Genomic DNA, 20,496 nt, shown 5'->3' on the forward strand with positions numbered 1-20,496 from the left:
TGAATATTGGTCTGCTTGGCATTCTCCCATAAGTCCTTTAAGAAGCTACTTTTATTCTTCTTTCTTTTTTTCTATTTGCTGCTTTGACTGGGTGAGCTCCACTGACCTTTGAGTTCACTGATGCTTTCTTCCACTTCATCTCATGTGCTGCTGAACGCTTCTAATGTCTCTTTCCATTCAGTTATATCTTCAGCGGTATGATTTCTATTTTGTACTTCCTTACATTTTGTCTCTTTATTGAAATTCTCACCTTGTCCATACATTCCTGAGCTCAAACAGCATCTTTAAGACCATTATTTTGAGGTCTTTATCAGGTAAATCACTTATAACCATTTCATTAAGATCTTTTTCTGAAATTTAATCTTGGTCTTTCATTTGCAACATAGTCCTGTTTTGCATTTGCTTGACTTTGTATTAGTTTCTATGCATTAAATAAATCAGTTACCTTTCTTAGTCTTAAAGGAGTGACCTTGTTTAGGATATAAACATTATCATTCAATCTTGTCCTACCTCTGGTAGTCTCTCAAGCCTTTGTGATTCTCCAAGCAACATCTATTTTTAAAATATTTTCAGGGGCGCCTGGGTGGCACAGTCGGTTAAGCGTCCGACTTCAGCCAGGTCACGATCTCCCAGTATGGGAGTTCGAGCCCTGCGTCAGGCTCTGGGCTAATGGCTTAGAGCCTGGAGCCTGTTTCCGATTCTGTGTCTCCCTCTCTCTCTGCCCCTCCCCCGTTCATGCTCTGTCTCTCTCTGTCCCAAAAATAAATAAACGTTGAAAAAAAAAAATTTTTTTTTAAATAAAAAATAAAATAAAGTATTTTCAAATGGTTCCAGGCCACCTGGGTGGCTCAGTCAGTTAAGCATCCTACTTAGGCTCAGGTCATGATCTTGCGATTCACAAGTTTGAGCCCCAGGTTGGGCTCTGTGCTAATACCTCAGGGTCTGGAGACTGCTTCAGATTCTGTGTCTCCCTCTCTCTCTCTGTGCCCTTCCCCCACTCGCACTCTCTCTCTCTTTTTCAAAAATAAATGAACATCAAAAAAATTTAAAAGGTCCCAGTAGTTGGTATGCCAAGATCTGTCACTGTCCCAAATAGGAGCATCTCAGTCAACATCTAGATTCAGGCTGACTAGAAGCCAGACACTAAGACAGAAGTCTTTAATGTATGCAAATGTACCTCTTTCATGAGAAGACTGGGCGACTGGCATTTTGGTCTACTCCTGTGCTGAACCCTGGGGTAATAGCCAATCAAGAACCATTTCTTTATTTGTAACCACCCCTTCACCCTGTGAACACAAGCTCCACTGGCCACCAAATCTGGGCTAACAAGGGGTGTATCCTCTGGGCTTAAGGCATCAGACATGTGCACAAGCTCCTCTCTTTGGAGACAACAAAGACCTGGGCAGGACAAGGAAGGATATGAAGATGGTGCCTGCTAGCCTCCCCAGTCTCTGAAGAGGATTACAGTCAGTCTCCAGATGTGTGTTTAATTCAATGTGTACATAGCTATGTGGCCCTTAGGCCAGAGCTAAGAAGATAACTAATAAGCCTCTTTCACAGAGAGACTGGACATGCATTTCAGTTTCTTGTCTCTGTACTGTGCCTGGTGGGGTATAGCCAGTCAACAACTATTTCTCCATTAGCTACAGTCCTATAGGATCCATGAAAGTAAATCCATTGACCACCAGAGCCAGGTGATCAACAGGTATCCCGTGGGTAGCAACCATAAAAACTGGCACCAAATGAGACACAAGCTCTTTCTGAGAGATTCCAGCAACCCAGAGTAATGAAGAAGGAAAGCACAAAATGGCACCTATGGCCTCTGTCTTTGAAAACTAATTCCTTAGGACCTTAGATGTGTGTTAAATTCCCTCTTTCACAGGAATACTGGGCATTTCTGTCCTCTGTTCTAGGCCTTGTGAGTAGCCACAGAGTCTGATGAGTCCTTAAGAACTGTTTCCCGGAGAAAGGCCAAGATGGCAGAACAGCATGGAAGTTTTTTGTGCGTCTTGCATCCATGAAATACAGCCAGACCAACACTAAACCATCCTGCACACCTAGAAAAGTGGTCTGAGGATTAACACAACAATCTGCACAACCTGAACCACAGAGTTCAGTAGGTATGCAGTTCGGAGAGGTGAACTGGGGGAGACAGAAGCTGCGGAGGGTAGGGAGCCACTTTTGTATGTGGAGAGAGGATGGAGATGGGGCAGGGGGAGAATACAGGAAAAGCACCCCCCCCAACCTGCGCCAAAGCAGATAGACAGAAAATGGAGAAGTGGAAACAGTCACAAGGACTGAACTAGAAAGGGAGAAAGGAGAAAGGAGAGGGTTTAAATTCCATTAAGACAATAGGGGCGCTTGGGTGGCTCAGTGGGTTGAGCGTCCAACTTTGGCTCAGGTCATGATCTCACAGTCTGTGAGTTTAAGCCCCGCGTCGGGCTCTGTGCTGACAGCTCAGAGCCCAGAGCCTGCTTCAGATTCTGTGTCTCCCTCTCTCTCTGACCCTCCTCTGTTCATGCTCTGTCCCTCTCTGTTTCAAAAATAAATAAACATTAAAAAAATTTTTTAAATAAAATAAATGCCATTAAGACTATAAAAAAGGGAGAGCACAGAGTCTGAAACTCTGCAGCTCAATGCCTGGCGGTGCTCTGGTGGGAAGGCCGAATCCCCAGGAGCAGAGTGGGGTCCAGGAGGTTCTCAGGCCACACGGGGAGAAGCAGTTCCACTGCTGAGAGGACACCTGGTAGAGGCTGTGAGGGTCCCCCAAAGGCAATGCCCCAGTGGACCCGGGAGAACAACCACATTCACTGGTGCTGGAACAATGTCATTAAGGGTGAATCCTGGTGCCAAATGTGTGTTGTGATTTTTCATAATCCCTGAAACACTGCTGCTACACTATCTTGCAAACTTTTTCTGGGGTGGGCTGACACCCAGCCGCAGTCTCTGGGGATTGGCAGCACGGTCCCACAAACATTCCTGGATGTGGCCAACACCCAGCCATTACTCAGTGAGACCCTCCCGCAGAGGGGCAGAATGGGTCAAAGCCACAGTCCCTCAGAAGTAAGGGGTTGAGAAACACAGCCACATCTGAGACAAAACTCAGGAGGGAGGTGCTGCCTGGGACTTCATCAGAGACTATGTAAAAGCGGGGAGTGGACAGAGGCCAAAGGCAAAGGACAGGTGTGTAATTGCTGATCGGGGAGAACAGAGTTCCAATACTAGAGACTGGGTAGCTGGGTGCCACCATTGTCACCGTTCCCATGCATGTGCATACGCACCTATAAGCACCACAACAATCCACCTCAAGAGTCTCCCAGCACCATCTAGTAAAGAATGGAGCCGTTACCCTAAGCCCTGCCCAACTGGGCAACCTTGCTCTTCAGGAACACAAGTCTCATCGCCTGCTTAGTGTATGGACTATAAAGTGCTTCACAGTTTGACTTCTAGAGGAAAACAAAGTAATTTCAGTCATATTTCAGCCTGTTCGCCAATCCATCTATTCAACTTTCTCTCTTTATTCTTTTTTGTTTCTTTTCTTTTTCTTGAGTACAAAAAGAGAAAAAAATCATTTTTATTAAAGTTATTTTTCTTGGGGCGCCTGGGTGGCACAGTCGGTTAAGCGTCCGACTTCAGCCAGGTCACGATCTCGCGGTCCGTGAGTTCGAGCCCCGCGTCAGGCTCTGGGCTGATGGCTCAGAGCCTGGAGCCTGTTTCTGATTCTGTGTCTCCCTCTCTCTCTGCCCCTCCCCCATTCATGCTCTGTCTCTCTCTGTCCCAAAAATAAATAAACGTTGAAAAAAAATTTTTTTAAGTTATTTTTCTTTAATTTTTTCTATTATATTTTTAACTTTTGTGTAAATTTTTTCAAATTCTATTTTACTTCCATCATTTCATTTTAGTCTACTTCAGTGTATTTAATTTTCAAATTTTAAAAGATTTCCTTTTTTTTTTCTTTCCCATTTTTTCTCTATGTATCAAGCCCCTTTCCAAAACCACCCAGACCAAAACACACCTAGGATCTAGCATCATTTATTCAATTTTGTGTGTGCATTTGTTTTTAATTTTTTAATTTTAATATTTGTTAATTTTCAGTTTTTTACCTCATTAATTCCTTTTCTCTCTTCAAAATGACGAAACGAAGAAATTCACCCCAAAAGAAGAGCAGAAAGAAACGACAGCCAGGGACTAACCAACACAGATACAAGCAAGATGTCTGAACCAGAATTTAGAATCACAATAATAAGAATACTAGCTGGAATCAAAAATAGATTAGAATCCCTTTCTGTGGAGATGAAAGAAGTAAAAGCTAGTCAGGATGAAATAGAAAATGTTATAACTGAGGTTCAATCTTGAATGGATGCCATGGCACCAAGGATGGATGAGACAGAACAGAGAATCAGCGATATAGAGGACAAATTTATGGAGAATAATGAAGCAGAAAAAAAGAGTGAGATTAATGCAAAAGAGCACAATTTAAGAATTAGAGAAATCAGTGACTCATTAAAAAGGAATAACATCAGAATCATAGGAGCCCAGAAGAGGAAGAGAGAGAAATAGGGGTAGAAGTGTTATGTGAGCAAATCCTAGCACAAAACTTTCCCAACATGGGGTAAGACACAGACATCAAAATCTGGGAATCACAGAAGACCCCCACTAGATTCAACAGAAACTGACCATCAATAAAGCATACCACAGTCAAATTCACATTATACTCAGGAAAGGAGAGAATCATGAAAGCATCAAGGGGAAAAAAGTCCTTAACCTACAAGGGAAGACAGATGAGGTTTGCAGCAGACCTATCCACAGAAACTTGGCAGGCCAGAAAGGAGTGGCAGGATATATTCAACGTGCTGAATCAGAAAAATATGCAGCCAAGAATTCTTTATCCAGCAAGGCTGTCATTCAAAACAGAAAGAGAGATAAAAAGTTTCCCACACAAACAAAACTTAAAGGAGCTTGTGACCACTAAACCAGCCCTGCAATAAATTTTAATGGGGACTCTCTGAAGGGAGAAAAGATGGGGGAAAAAATAAATAAAGACCAAAAGCAACAAAGACTAGAAAGGACCAGAGAATGCCACCAGAAACTCTACAAGCAACATAATGGCAATAAATTCATATCTTTCATACTCACTTTAAATGTCAATGGACTCAATGCTCCAATCAAAAGACACAGGGTAACAGAATGGATAAGAAAACAAGATCCATCTATATGCTGTTTACAAGAGACCCACTTCGAACTTAAAGACACCTTCAGATTCAAACTAAGGGGATGGAGAACCATCTATCATGCTAATGGTCAACAAAAGAAAGCCGGAGTAGCCATACTTATATCAGACAATCTAGACTTTAAAATAAAGACTGTATCAAGACATGCAGAAGGGCATTATATCATAATCAAGGGGCCTATCCACCAAGAAGTCCTAACAATTGTAAACACTTATGCACCAAATGTGGAAGAACCCAAATATATAAATCAATTAATCACAAACATAAAGAAACTCATTGATAGTAATACCATAATATTAGGGGACTTCAACACCCCACTCACAGGAATGGACAGATCATCTAATCAAAAAATCCAAAAGGAAACAATGGCTTTGAGTGACACACTGAACCAGATGGACTTAACAGATATATTCAGAACATTTTATCCTAAAGCAGCAGAATATACATTCTTCTCCAGTGCACATGGAATGTTCTCCAGAATAGATCATATACTGGGACACGAATCAGCCCTAAGTACAAAGAGATTGAGACCATACCATGCATATTTTCAGACCACAATGCTATGAAACTGCAAATCAACCACAAGAAAAAAATTTGGAAAAGTAACAAATACTTGGAGAGTAAAGAACATCCTACTAAAGAATGAATGGGCTACCAAGAAGTTAAAGAGGAAATTAAAAAGTATATGGAAGCCAATGAAAATGATAGCACCACAATCCAAAACCTCTGGGATGCAGCAAAGGCGGTCATAAGAACAAAGTATTAGCAATCCAGGCCTTCCTAAAGAAGGAAGAAAGATCTCAGATATACTACCTAACCTTACGCCTTAAAGAGCTGGAAGAAGAACAGCAAATAAAACCCAAAACCAGCAGAAGACAAGAAATAATAAAGATTAGAGCAGAAATCAATGCTATCAAAACCAAAAAAAAAAAAAAAAAAGCCAGTAGAACAGATCAATGAAACCAGAAGCTGGTTCTTTGAAAGAATTAACAAAATTGATAAACACCTAGCCAGTTTGATCAAAAAGAAAAAGGAAAGGACCCAAATAAATAAAATCAAGAATGAAAGAGGACAGATCACAATCAACACAGCAAAAATAAAAACAATGAGAATATTACGAGCAATTATATGCCAATAAAATCTGGAAGAAATGTACAAATTCCTAGAAACATATACACTACCAAAACTGAAACAGAAGAAATAGAAAACTTGAACAGACCCATAACCAGTAAGGAAATCGAATTAGTAATCAAAAATCTCCCACAAAACAAGAGTCCAGGGCAGGTTGGCTTTCCAGGGGAATTCTATCATACATTTAAGGAAGAATTAACACCTATACTTTTGAAGCTGTTCCCAAAAATAGAAATGGAAGGAAATCTTCCAAACTCTTTCCATGAAGCCAGCACTACCTTGATACCAAAACCAGAGAGACTCCACTAAAAAGGAGAACTATAGACCAATTTCCCTGATGAACATGGATGCAAAGAGCCTCAACAAGATATTAGCGAACTGGATCCAACAATACATTAAAAAAATTATTCCCCATGACCAAGTGGGATATATACCTGGGATGCAGGGCTGGTTCAATATCTGCAAAACAATCAGTGTGATTCATTACATCAATAAAAGAAAGGATAAGAACCATATGATCCTCTCAATAGATGCAGAGAAAGCATTTGACAAAATACAGAATGCTTTCTTGATAAAAACCCTCAAGAAAGTAGTGATAGAAGGATCATACCTCAAGATCATAAAAGCCATATATGAAAGACACAACACTATATCATCCTCAATAGAGAAAAAATGAGAGCTTTCCCCCTAAGGTCAGGAACAAGATAGGGATGTCCACTCTCACCACTGTTATTCAACATTGTATTGGAAGTCTTAGCCTCTGTAATCACACAACACAAAGAAATAAAAGGCATCCAAATTGGCCAGAAGGAGGTCAAACTTTCACTCTTCACAGATGACATGATACTCTATATGGAAAACCCAAAAGATTCCACTAACAAACTGCTAGAACTGATTCATGAATTCAGCAAAGTTGCAGGATATAAAATCAGTGCACAGAAATCGGTTACATTCCTATACACCAACAATGAAGTGACAAAAAGAGAAATCAAGGAATCTATCCCATTTACAATTGCACCAAAATCCATAAAATACCTAGGAATAAATCTAACCAAAGAGCTGAAAAATCTATACACTGAAACTATAGAAAGCTTATGAAAGAAATTGAAGACACAAAAAAAATGGAAAAAGATTCCATGCTCCTGGATAGGAAGAACAAATATTATTAAAATGTCGATACTACCCAAAGCAATCTACATATTCAATGCAATCCCTACCAAAATAACACCAGCATTCTTCACAGGGCGAGAACAAATAATCCTAAAATTTGTATGGAACCCAAAAGACCCTGAATAGCCAAAGCAATCTTGAAAAAGAAAACCAAAGCAGGAAGCATCACAATCCTGGACTTGAAGCTGTTCTACAAAGCTGTAATCATCAAGAGAGTATGGTACTGGCACAAGAACAGATACTCAGATCAATGGAATAGAATAGAGAACCCAGAAATGGACCCACAAATGTATGGCCAACTAATATTTGACAAAACAGGAAAGAATATCCAATAGAATAATGACAGTCTCTTCAGCAAGTGGTACTGGGAAAACTGGACAGCAACATGCAGAAGAATGAACTTGGACCACTTTCTTACACCATACACAAAAATAAACTCAAAATGGATGAAAGACCTAAACGTCAGACAGGAAGCCATGAAAATCCTGAGGAGAAAGCAGGCAAAAACCTCTTTGATCTTGGCTGCAGCAACTTCTTACTCAACATGTCTCTCTCTGGAGGCAAGGGAAACAAAAGCAAAAATGAACTACTAAGACCTCATCAAAATAAAAAGCTTCTGCACAACAAAAGAAACAATCAGCAAAACTAAAAGGCAACCGACAGAATGGGAGAAGATATTTACAAATGACATATCAGATAAAGGGTTAGTATCCAAAATGTATAAAGAACTTATCAAATTCAACACCTGAAAAACAAAAAACCCAGTGAAGAAATGGGCAAAAGACATGAATAGACACTTCTCCAAAGAAGACATCCAGATGGCCAACCGGCATATGAAAAAATGCTCCACATCACTCATCATCAGGGAAATACAAATCAAAACCATAATGAGATACCACCTCACACTTGTCAGAATGGCTAATATTAACAACTCAGGCAACAACAGATGTTGGTGAGGATGCGGAGAAAGAGAATCTCTTTTGCATTGTTGGTGGGAACGCAAGCCAGTGCAGCCACTCTGGAAAACATATGGAGGTTCCTCAAAAAACTAAAAATAGAACTACCCTATGACCCAACAATTGCACTACTAGGCTTTTGTCCACGGGACACAGGTGTGCTGTTTCGAAGGGACACATGCATCCCCATGTTTATAGCAGCACTGTCAACAATAGCGAAAGTAGGGAAGGAGCCCAAATGTCCATCGATGGATGAATGGATAAAGAAGATGTGGTGTAGGGGCGCCTGGGTGGCTCAGTCGGTTGGGCGTCCGACTTCAGCTCAGGTCACGATCTCGCGGTCCGTGAGTTCGAGTCCCACGTCGGGCTCTGGGCTGATGGCTCAGAGCCTGGAGCCTGCTTCCGATTCTGTGTCTCCCTCTCTCTCTGACCCTCCCCTGTTCATGCTCTGTCTCTCTCTGTCTCAAAAATAAACTTTAAAAAAAAAAAAAAAAGATGTGGTGTATGTATATACAATGGAGTATTACTCGGCAATCAAAAAGAATGAAATCTTGCCATTTGCAACTACATGGATGGAACTGGAGGGTATTATGGTAAGTGAAATTAGTCAATCAGAGAAAGACAAGTATCATATGACTTCAGTCATATGAGGACTTTAAGAGACAAAACAGATGAACATAAGGGAAGGGAAACAAAAACTAATATAAAAACAGGTAGGGGGACAAAACAGAAGAGACTCATAAATATGGAGAACAAACTGAGGGTTACTGGAGGGGTTGTGGGAGGGGGGATGGGCTATATGGGTAAGGGGCACTAAGGAATCTACTCCTGAAATCATTGCTGCACTATATGCTAACTAATTTGGATGTAAATTTTTAAAAAAATAAAAAATAAAATAAATAAAATAAAATAATGCAGAAAATCCATTAGGATAAACTATTTTTAACCTACTTTACCAAGCCTTTGATCATAACTTCATAACAAAAATATAAACTTCACAAGATAAGTCCCATTTTTTTAGGTAGTGGTTAAGATTATGGGCTCTGGAGTTAAAACCTGTGGGTTCAACCTGAGAGACACCACCAGATCCAAGAGTCCTGAAATTGTTTAACCTATTGAAATATCAATCTCATTAGTAAAAAGTTAATATGCATAGAGATAAATTTTGGCAAGTTTTTTTTTTTACTGACAACCAGAGAGTATGATGCCTGAATGAAGTATATAATAATGTATGAATAATCAGAACTGAATAAAAATTCCCTAAATTAAGCTACATCATTGTCACAGATCTTTGTTTTCTAAGAATACTGAAATATTATTCTTACATGAATAGATATGCAATATCATGAGGTCTTAGAGAAAGATAGGACTTTTTCCATTCTAAAAATCTATGCAATACTTCATCTGCCTCACCAACTGTAGAAATCTTATTGTTATCTGACCATAACTCCAACGATGACAGCACAATAGTAACTTTAAATTGGGCAAACATCTAAAGACAAAAGAGGTAAATACATGAAAAATTAATCTTTGTTATTTTACAATAACCATGAAATTAATTCAATGCATTGACAAATCCACACTCAGTCTATATAGATGGCTTAATTATTCAGAAATGCCACGTTAAGTTAATTGCCAATTATAATTTCAAAACTAGTATAAATTTTTCTAACTAGTATGAAAAGGAAAATACTTACTGCATTTACAAGGCCAATAATTTCGATGATTTTATTTGTTACTATCATGCTTTCAGAGCCCAAGTAATCATACTGAAAAACAAAATTAATTTTAAATTGAAATACAATCTGTTGTGTAGTATGTTTGAGATATACTCTCCATCTACTCTCAAAAGTTTGAGACTGCTTGGGAGTTAGATCAGTGCAAAATAAGATAGTAACAATAAAAAAATAAATATAAATTGGACCACTCAAATATGCCGGTGGGAATGTAAAATCATACAGCCATTCTGGAAATTTAACAGCTTCTTTCAAAACAAATAATGTACTGACCATATGACCCAGCAATTGCACTCCTGGGCATTTATCCTAAAGAAATAAAAACTGATGCTCACAAAAAATCTATACATAAATGTCCATAACAGTTTTATTCCTATTAGCCAAAAACTGGAAACAACTCATATGTCCTTCAGTCGTTAACTGGTTAAACAAATTGTGGTACATTCATAACATGTAATACTGTTCAGTAATAAAAAGTAACTCACTAAACTGGATAAAACTTAAGAAAATATGCTGAGTATTAAAAAATCTCAAAAGGATATATACCACAAGGTAACATTTATGCAATATTCCTGAAACCAAGGGATGGAGAACAAATTAGTGACTGCCAGTGGTTAAGAAGTGTAGGGAGGCAGGGAGAAACAAATGTGACAATGAAGTTAGAACATGAGAGAGTCTTATTAGTGATGGTACTATTGAGTGTCTTGATTGTGACAGTGATTACATAAGGCTACATAAGTGGCCCTACTGCATAAAACTACACACACACACACACACACACACACACATAAATGAGTGTATATACAACTGCTGAAATCTGAATAAACTTTGTGGAATGTGCCAATGTCAAATTCCGTATCTATAAATCATCTCTCTAAAGTACAGCATCCCTTGATGTCCACTCTCACCACTCTTATTCAACATAGTATTGGAAGTCTTAGTCTCTGCAATCAGACAACACAAATAAAAAGCATCCAAATCGGCCAGGAGGTCAAACTTGCACTCTCGCAGATGACATGATACTCTATATGGAAAACCCAAAAGATTCCACCAACAAACTGCTAGAGCTGATCCATGAATTCAGCAAAGTCGCAGGATATAAAATCAATGCACAGAAATTGGTTGCATTCCTATAAACCAATAATGAAGCAACAGAAAGAGAAATCAAGGAATTGATCCCATTTACAATTGCATCAAAATCCATAAAATACCTAGGAATAAATCTAACCAAAGAGGTGAAAAATCTATACACTGAAACTATAGAAAGCTCATGAAAGAAATTGAAGAAGACACAAAAAATGGAAAAATATTCCATGCTCATGGATTGGAGGAACAAATATTGTTAAAACATCAATACTACCTTAAGCAATCTACATACTCCATGCAATACCTATCAAAATAATACCAGCATTCTTCACAGAGCCAGAGCAAACAATCCTAATATTTGTATGGAACCAGAAAAGACACTGAATAGCCAAAGCAATCTCTTTAAAAATTTTTAATGTTTATTTATTTTTAAGAGAGAGAGAGAGAAAGCGAGCAGGGGAGGGGCAGAGAGAAAGGGAGACACAGAATCCAAAGAAGGGTTCAGGCTCTGAGCTGCCAGCATAGCGCCCATGGATTCGTGGAACCCATGAACCACAAGATCATGACTTGAGCCAGAGTCAGACACTTAACTGACTGAGCCACCCAGGTGCCCCCAAGAACTTATCAAACTCAACACACAAAAAAACAAATAATCCAGTGAAGAAATGGGCAAAAGACATACATAGACACTTTTCATAAGAAGACATTCAGATGACCAACAGACACATGAAAAATTGCTCAACATCACTCATCATCAGAGAAATGCAAATCAAAACCACAATGAGATACCACCTCACACCTGTCAGAATGGCTAAAATGAACAACTCAGTCAACAACAGATGCTGGAGAGGATGAGGAGAAAGAGGAACCCTTTTGCACTGCTGGTGGGAATGGAAACTGGGGCAGCCACTCTGGAAAACAGTATGGAGGTTCCTCAAAAAACTAAAAATAGAACTACCCTATGACCCAGCAATTGCACTACTAGGTATGTATGCAAAGAATACAGGTGTTCTGTTTCAAAGGGACATATGCACCGCAATGTTTACAGCAGCTCTATCAACAACAGCCAATGTGGAAAGAGCCCAAATGTTCACTGACAGATGAATGGATAAAGAAGATATGGTAGATAGATAGATAGATGATAGATAGATAGATACATAGATACATAGATAGATACATAGATAGATACATAGATAGTGGAGTATTACTTGGCAATCAAAAAGAATGAAATCTTGCATTTTGCAACAACATGGATGGAACTAGAGGGTATTATGCTAAACGAAATTAGTTAGAGAAAGACAAATATATGACTTCACTCATGTGGAATTTAAGATTCAAAACAGATGAACATAGGGGAAGGGAAGCAAAAATAGTATAAACATAGGGACAGGGATAAAACATAAGATACTCTTTAAATATAGAGAACAAACTGGATTCCTAGAGGGATTGTGGGTGGGGGGATGGCTAAATGGGCAAGGGGCATTGAGGAAGACACTTGTTGGGATGAGCACAGAGTATTATACATAGGGGATGAATCAGTGGGTTCTACTCCTGAAATCATTATTGCACTACATGTTGACTTAACTAACTTGGATGTAAATTAAAAAATAAAAATAAAACAATTATATAATTTTGAGTATTTGGCTTTTCAGTTTGCAAGTTTTTTCACTGTTCTCTCTCTGACATGTGGTCTAAAATTTGGAATTTTTAAATTCCTTTTTAGCTAGGGATAGTCATGCACTCACACCAAATATTTACAGCAAAGAAAAAGAAAAACACATACCAAAGCTTTATCCACCACAATATGCATCTCTAGATAAAGAGGGATTAAATCTGGAACAGTTGATTGTGACTAGAAAAAAGATAAAGAACACTTAAAAGCATATAAAACTTTCATAAATTGTTTATCCTGAGCTTTTAAAATCATTTTCCCACTTTACTGAGGAATAATTGACAAATAAAAATTATATGTATTTAAGGTATAAGATCAGATGTTCATATATACACATATAGTGAAATAATTGCCACAATCAAGCTAATTAAACATATCCACCTCACATAGCTACAATTGTGTGTGTGTGTGTGTGTGTGTGTGTGTGTGTGTGTGTGTGATGAGAACCTGTAAGATCAACACTCAGGAAATTTCAAGTTTACAATATGCTATTGTTAACTATAGTCATATTACTGTATATTAAATCTCCAGAACTTACTTATCTTGTATAACTGAAACTTAGTACCATTTGGCCAACATTTTACCATCTCTCCCTGTCCTCAGGTCCTGGCAACTACCATTTTATTCCTTGGCTCTGAGTTTGACTATTTTAGATAACACATATGAGTGAGATCATATATTATTTGTCTTTCTGTGCATGGCTTACTTCACTTAGCATAACATCCTCCAGGTTCATCAGTGTTGTCACAGATGGGAAGATTTCCTTCTTTTTTAAGGCTGAATATTCCATTGCATAAACATATTACAATTGCCAACAAATTGGGCACTCTGGAAGAAATGGACAAATTCCTAGAAACATACAAACTACCAAAACTGAAACAGGAAGAAATAGAAAATTTGAACAGACCCATAACTAGCAAAGAAACTGATTCAGTAACCAAAAATCTCCCAACAAAAAAAATCTCCTAAAAAGGCCACGTATGTTTCCCAGGGGAATTCTACAAGACACTTAAAGAAGACTTAATACCTGTTCTTCTCAAACTGTTCCAAAAAAATCGAAATGGAAGGAAAACATCCAAACTCCTTCTACAAGGGTAGCATTGATTCCAAAGCCAGACAAGGACCCCATTAAAAAAGGAGAATTATAGGCCAACATCCCTGATGAACATGGATGCAAAAATTCTAAATAAGATACTAGCAAAACAAATCCAACAGTACAATAAAAGAATAATTCACCAGGATCAAGTGGGCTGCAACGGTGGTTTAATATTCACAAATCAATCAACATGATACACCACATTATTAAGAAAAGAACCATATGATCCTCTCATACATGCAGAAAAAGCATTTGACAAAGTGTAGTATCTATTCTCAATAAAAACCCTCAACAAAGTAGGGACACACCTCAACACCATAAAGGCCACATATGAAAGACCCATAGATAATATCATCCTCAATGGGGAAAAACTGAGAGCTTTAACTAAATGGTCAAGAAGAAGACAAGGATGTCCATTATCACTATTACTATTTAATACAGTACTAGAAGTCTTAGCCTCAGCAATCAGACAACAAAAAAAATAAATAAATAAAGGGTATCCAAACTGGCAAGGAAAAAGTCAAACTTTCACTATGTGCATATGACATTATATACTATGTAGGAAACCCAAAAGACCCCACCAAAAAATTACCAGAATTAATACATGAATTCAATAAAGTTGCAGGATATAAAATCAACATACATTAATGGGTTGCATTTCTAGACATCAATAACAATACAGCAGAAAAAGAAATCAAGGAATTGATCCTATTTGCAATTGCACCAAAAAAAAATTAGATACTTAAGAATAAACCTAACCAAAGAGGTAAAAGATCTATACTCTTAAGACTATGTAACACTTACAAAAGAAATCAAAGAGGACACAAATGGAAAGGATCCCATGCTCATGGATTAGAAGAACATTGTTAAAATGTCGATACTACCCAAACCATCTACACATTTAATGCAATCCCCATCAAAATAACACAAGCATTTTTCACAGAACTAGAACAAACAATCCTAAAATTTGTATGGAAACACAAAAGACCCCGAACAGCCAAAGAAGAAAAACAAATACAAATCAAAAACCACACTGAGATATCACCTCACGCCAGTCAGAGTGGCTAAAATGAACAAATCAGGAGACTATAGATGTTGAAGAGGATGTGGAGAAACGGAACCCTCTTGCACTGTTGGTGGGAATACAAACTGGTGCAGCCACTCTGGAAAACAGTGTGAAGGTTCCTCAAAAAATTAAAAATTGATCTACCCTATGACCCAGAAATAGCACTACTAGGAATTTACCCAAGGGATACAGGAGTGCTTATGCACCGGGGCACTTGTACCCCAATGTTTATCGTAGCACTTTCAACAATAGCCAAATTATGGAAAGAGCCTAAATGTCCATCAACTGATGAATGGATAAAGAAACTGTGGTTTATATACACAATGGAGTACTACGTGGCATGAGAAAGAATGAAATATGGCCCTTTGTAGCAACGTGAATGGAACTGGAGAGTGTTATGCTAAGTGAAATAAGCCATACAGAGAAAGATACCATATGTTTTCACTCTTATGTGGATCCTGAGAAACTTAACAGAAACTCATGGGGAAGGGGAAGGGAAAAAAAGAGGTTAGAGTGGGAGACAGCCAAAGCATAAGAGACTCTTAAAAACTGAGAACAGACTGAGGGTTGATGGGGGGTGGGAGGGAGGGAAGAGTGGGTGATGGGTATTGAAGAGGGCATCTTTTGGGATGAGCACTGGGTGTTGTATGGAAACCAATTTGACAATAAATTTCATATATTAAAAAAAAAGAAATCGTGGTTTATATACACAATGGAATACTACTTAGCAATGAGAAAGAATGAAATATGGCCTTTTGTAGCAACGTGAATGGAACTGGAGAGTGTTATGCTAAGTGAAATAAGTCATACAGAGAAAGACAGATATCATTTGTTTTTACTCTTATGTGGATCCTGAGAAACTTAACAGAAGACCAGGGGGAAGGGGAAGGAAAAAAAAAAAGAGAGGGTGGGAGCCAAACCATAAGAGACTCTTAAAAACTGAGAATTAACTGAGGGTTGATGGGGGGTGGGAGGGAGGGGAGGGTGGGTGATGGGTATTGAGGAGGGCACCTGTTGGGATGAGCACTGGGTGTTGTATGGAAACCAGTTTGACAATAAATTTCATATTTAAAAAAAAGGAAAAAAAAAACTGGAGGCATCACAATTTTGGATTTCATGCTATATTATAGTCACTAAAACAGTATGGTACTGCCACAAAAGCAGACACATAGATCAATGGAACAGAATAGTAAACCCAGAAGTGGACCCACAACTGTATAGTCAATTAATCTTCAACAAAGCAGGAAAGAATATGCATTCCAAAAAGGTCTCTTCAACAAATGGTGTTGAGAAAACTGGGCAGCAACATGCAGAAAAATGAAACTGACCACTTTCTTATACCATATATGAAAATAAATTCAACATGGGGTGAGGAAAAATGAATGAAGGTCGTCAAAAGGTACAAACTTCCAAGCTATAAGACAAATAAGTTCTGAGAATGTAACGTACATAAGGTGACTATAATTAATAATACTGTAATGTATATTTGAGAGCAGCTAAGAGAGTGAACTTAAAAGTTCTCATCACAAGAAAGAAAACTGTAACTATGTGGTGATGGATGTTAACTAGGCTTACTGTGGAATTCATTTTGCAATATATGTAAATATCAAAACATTATGTTATACACCTAGAACTAATAAGATGTTATATGCCAATTACCTCTCAATAAAACTGGAAAAAACTTTTTAAGTATAAATAAATTTTTTAAAAGAGTCACAGATTCTGAGTGTTAAAAGCAAAAGCCACCTCCAAAGACAGGGTGTCCCACCATCCTGCCTTATATCCACAAAAATACAGTAAGAGTGGATCTTGGCAGAGCACCAACATTGTCCACCACACTTGTTCATCTAAGCCACTGTAAATTACCATTATAAATTCTTAGATGGAAAAAATTCAGTATTTAGTTAAGAAAATTTCATTTAAAATTATAAATACATATTATATTATATTATATTATATTATATATAATTATATTATATTATATATAATTTTATATATATCACTAAACACTTTGGTGCTGCATGTACATTTCAAAATCCACTTGAACCCTGTATTATTTGGGGCATAGGATTAGAATCTATAACAGAGACACTAAAATAATAGTGGATTAAACAATGGAAGTTTATTTCTCCCTTACATAAAAGTTTGAAGAGGTATGGTGGTTTAGTCTTGTAAATTCTTCAGGAGTAAGGCTCACTCTACATTATTGTTCTGCCATGAATGGCATCATCCTCATCCTAGTAGACTATGATGTATGAACATGTCCACATTGCAACCAGGAAGTGAAAAGGAGAAGATAAGCTCCCTTTCTTTAGAATTCAATCCAGACATGACAGACATTATACCTGTTCACATGTCACTAGCTATAACTTCTTCACATGACCCTATGTAGATACATGGGAAGTTTGAAAAATGTAGTCTTTTTTCACATGCCCAGCTAAATTGTGAGGGGTTTTATTTGTTTTTTTAAACTGAAAGAAGATGGAAAAACATGCACTGGGAACAACTAACACTGCCATATATGTCTTTTATAAACTATGCATATTTATGCCACATTTACTTAGAAAAAAATTTTATTTCACAATTACTTTTATGAAAATTAAAACATGAAAGTATATAAGGTGAACACTGGAACAATTTACATGGCTATACATAACAATCTTGCTTTCAACATTTTAATTTTAATTATAGATATAATTTAATGCTGACTCCTTATTTATGAATGCAATCTTTATAAACACTGTCCTTATTAAATAACTTCCAGGAATACAGACACAAAGTCAGGAGTTGAACTAAATTAAATTTATATTGAATACACACTAGTTAATTTTTAGAAAGTTATTAATATGTAACAAAATAAGAATTAAAATAAAAATGGGTCATAAAAAAGTAAATGATCAATTGATGCAAGGAGAAAAAGGCAATGTATGGTTCAAAGGAAATTTTAACATTAAGGAAAGATGAGTATGTTCTCAAGGAAAGTATATTTGCTACAGTGATACAATAGGTTAATACATTTCTCTTATACATAAATAAAAGCAATAATTTCCCTGAAAGTAGTAAAAACAACACATACAAACTCACTTTTTCACTTATAATAATGTTATAGTCCACTGGGTTTTGTTCTATGCCTCGGTTATCTTTGGTAAGAGCTGCAAATTCATTGTTTCCATCCCTTAATTTATAAATAAGATGCTGAAATTCAACTACAGATTCCAGAGGCTCAATTCCATAAGAAACATTTTCAAACTGCAGTATTCCTCTGTAAAATTATGGATAAAAATGTTAAGTGCTTTCAATCAATTCTATATGATAAAATTCTGACAGAATCCTAAAGAAGAAGGAGGATGGTAAAGAATGTTTCTGAGCTCAGTATTTTTAGCCAAATTCTTTACATTTTGGAGATAACTCTGAAGAGACAAAGGATCTCCTGCAATCCACAAAACTAACTTTTCATTTCATTCTCTTTATAGTTGTAAAGGCAGAAGAAATTATGTAATCAGTTGCTAGGTATATAAGTATACAGCATTACAGTGATCAAGAAATTCCCTGTCCTCCAAGTCAGTGACTTAAAGAAAGCAACAGTAAATAGAAATCTTAATGAATTTCTCTCTGTCTTGTGTTGGTTTTGAAAACTGCTTATATTGCCTATATAACAAAACTATATGTAATGAGTAATTTTATTTATAAAAATAAAATTTAGCAGTAATTATGAAAATACATGTATTTTCATTAAGTACACAGTCTGAATAAGAAATTAAAAACATGAGTTTAAAGAGTAAACAACTTTCATAACTATTATTTCCTGCAAACAGATTATATTTCAATAGCTAAGTAGTAAGATACTTCCCAAAAACCAAATTTCAGGGTTCCATATAACAAGTACCGAAGAACATTTATTTGTGAAAATAAGGAGCTTATACTACAAAATGAAGGTGAAGAATTTCCTGACAGAATGGAAAACTCTAGGCATTAAGGAGGAAACCCTACAATTCTTAGAGTTTAAGACAGTGATATTATTAGAAAAATATGAGTACTATATTAATAACTATTTGTTTATATAGAATTTGTCTCCTCTCCCTGAAGGTGATTTTCCTGAAGAAAAAGATTGTTTATCTTTATTTATCTTTATATCTCCAAACACGAGGCTAGTAGGTGATATATCATAGTACCAAAAATATTATTTGCTGAAAAACTAAGTTATCCTAAACAGCTCTTCCAACTTGCTCTAGTCATGTACATTCAGTTGTCATTTCTGTAGTTAAGAAAAAATAAGATACAGATTAAAGAAACTAGGAAATATAAATCTTCAAGGAAGTTAGAAATGTCTCCAGTCAGCAAGGAACGTGAAGAGATACAAGAGAAGAAAGATGTTCACTGAAGGATATCATTGCACATGGGAATCCTCTTCCAGCTCCAAACTTAATATAAACATAACAAATTCACTGCAGCCAAAAATCATTAACTATAGTGTTCACATATCAATGATAGAAAATAAATAACCTCAATCCAGTGCACGTGCTGAGTGTAACAACAGAATTGGGATATCCTTCAACATACCCCTGGTAATAGCACTGAGCCTATGAAAAAAAAAAAAGTGGTTACTTAGGATTAACAAAACTTTCTAATGATTTCTTATTTTTATACTTGCCAGAACTTTCTGAGTATTTTCACAGGCTACATGGTTTATATCAATATGAATAAAGTGACACTCAGAAAGTTTCCCTCTATTTGTCACTTTCACTATATTAACTACTCTTCTGATGAATACTTGAGGTTATTATTTTATACCCTGCTTCCAAAGTGTTATCCATATTTTATGTTAAATTACTTTCTAATATATAAATTTAGCTCATCAATCAAAAGACCAAGATTATGGGGGCGCCTGGGTGGCGCAGTCGGTTAAGCGTCCGACTTCAGCTCAGGTCACGATCTCGCGGTCCGTGAGTTCGAGCCCCGCGTCGGGTTCTGGGCTGATGGCTCAGAGCCTGGAGCCTGTTTCCGATTCTGTGTCTCCCTCTCTCTCTGCCCCTCCCCCATTCATGCTCTGTCTCTCTCTGTCCCAAAAATAAATAAAAAACGTTGAAAAAAAATTTTAAAAAAAAAGACAAAGATTATGAATCTGAATATCTTTAAAAATCTAATATTCTACTAAAAAGAAACACCTAAAATTTAAAGGCAGAGAAAGATTAAAGAACTAGAAAAAGATACACCATATCAATACAAACCAAAAGGATGATTCTGGACCTATACTAATACAGGAAATGAAGACTTTAAGGCAAGAAGCATTACTAGTGATAAAGAGGGACATTTCATAATGAAAAGAATTTCAACTGACCAGGAAGATACAAA

General features: G+C 37.0%; 1 protein-coding gene across 18 annotated transcripts in view; it reads right to left on the reverse strand.

Moving 5' to 3' along the window:
• Positions 1 to 20,496, reverse strand: part of ADAM32 (ADAM metallopeptidase domain 32) — a 177,254-nt gene that overhangs the window by 127,884 nt on the left and 28,874 nt on the right. For 16 of the 18 annotated variants that reach the window (XM_045055536.1, XM_019828535.3, XM_019828534.3 and 13 more), the window contains 5 exons: positions 19,648 to 19,724; positions 18,229 to 18,406; positions 13,094 to 13,162; positions 10,186 to 10,257; positions 9,814 to 9,980 (listed from right to left, as the gene is read on the reverse strand). In XM_045055536.1, coding sequence (XP_044911471.1) covers positions 9,814 to 9,980; positions 10,186 to 10,257; positions 13,094 to 13,162; positions 18,229 to 18,406; positions 19,648 to 19,724 — 563 coding nt within the window. The remainder of the gene's footprint in view (positions 1 to 9,813; positions 9,981 to 10,185; positions 10,258 to 13,093; positions 13,163 to 18,228; positions 18,407 to 19,647; positions 19,725 to 20,496) is intronic. The other 2 variants (XM_045055541.1, XM_045055542.1) reach the window with 1 other exon arrangement.

The sequence above is a fragment of the Felis catus genome, chromosome B1, assembly GCF_018350175.1.
Source record: "Felis catus isolate Fca126 chromosome B1, F.catus_Fca126_mat1.0, whole genome shotgun sequence".
Lineage (NCBI taxonomy): Eukaryota > Metazoa > Chordata > Mammalia > Carnivora > Felidae > Felis > Felis catus.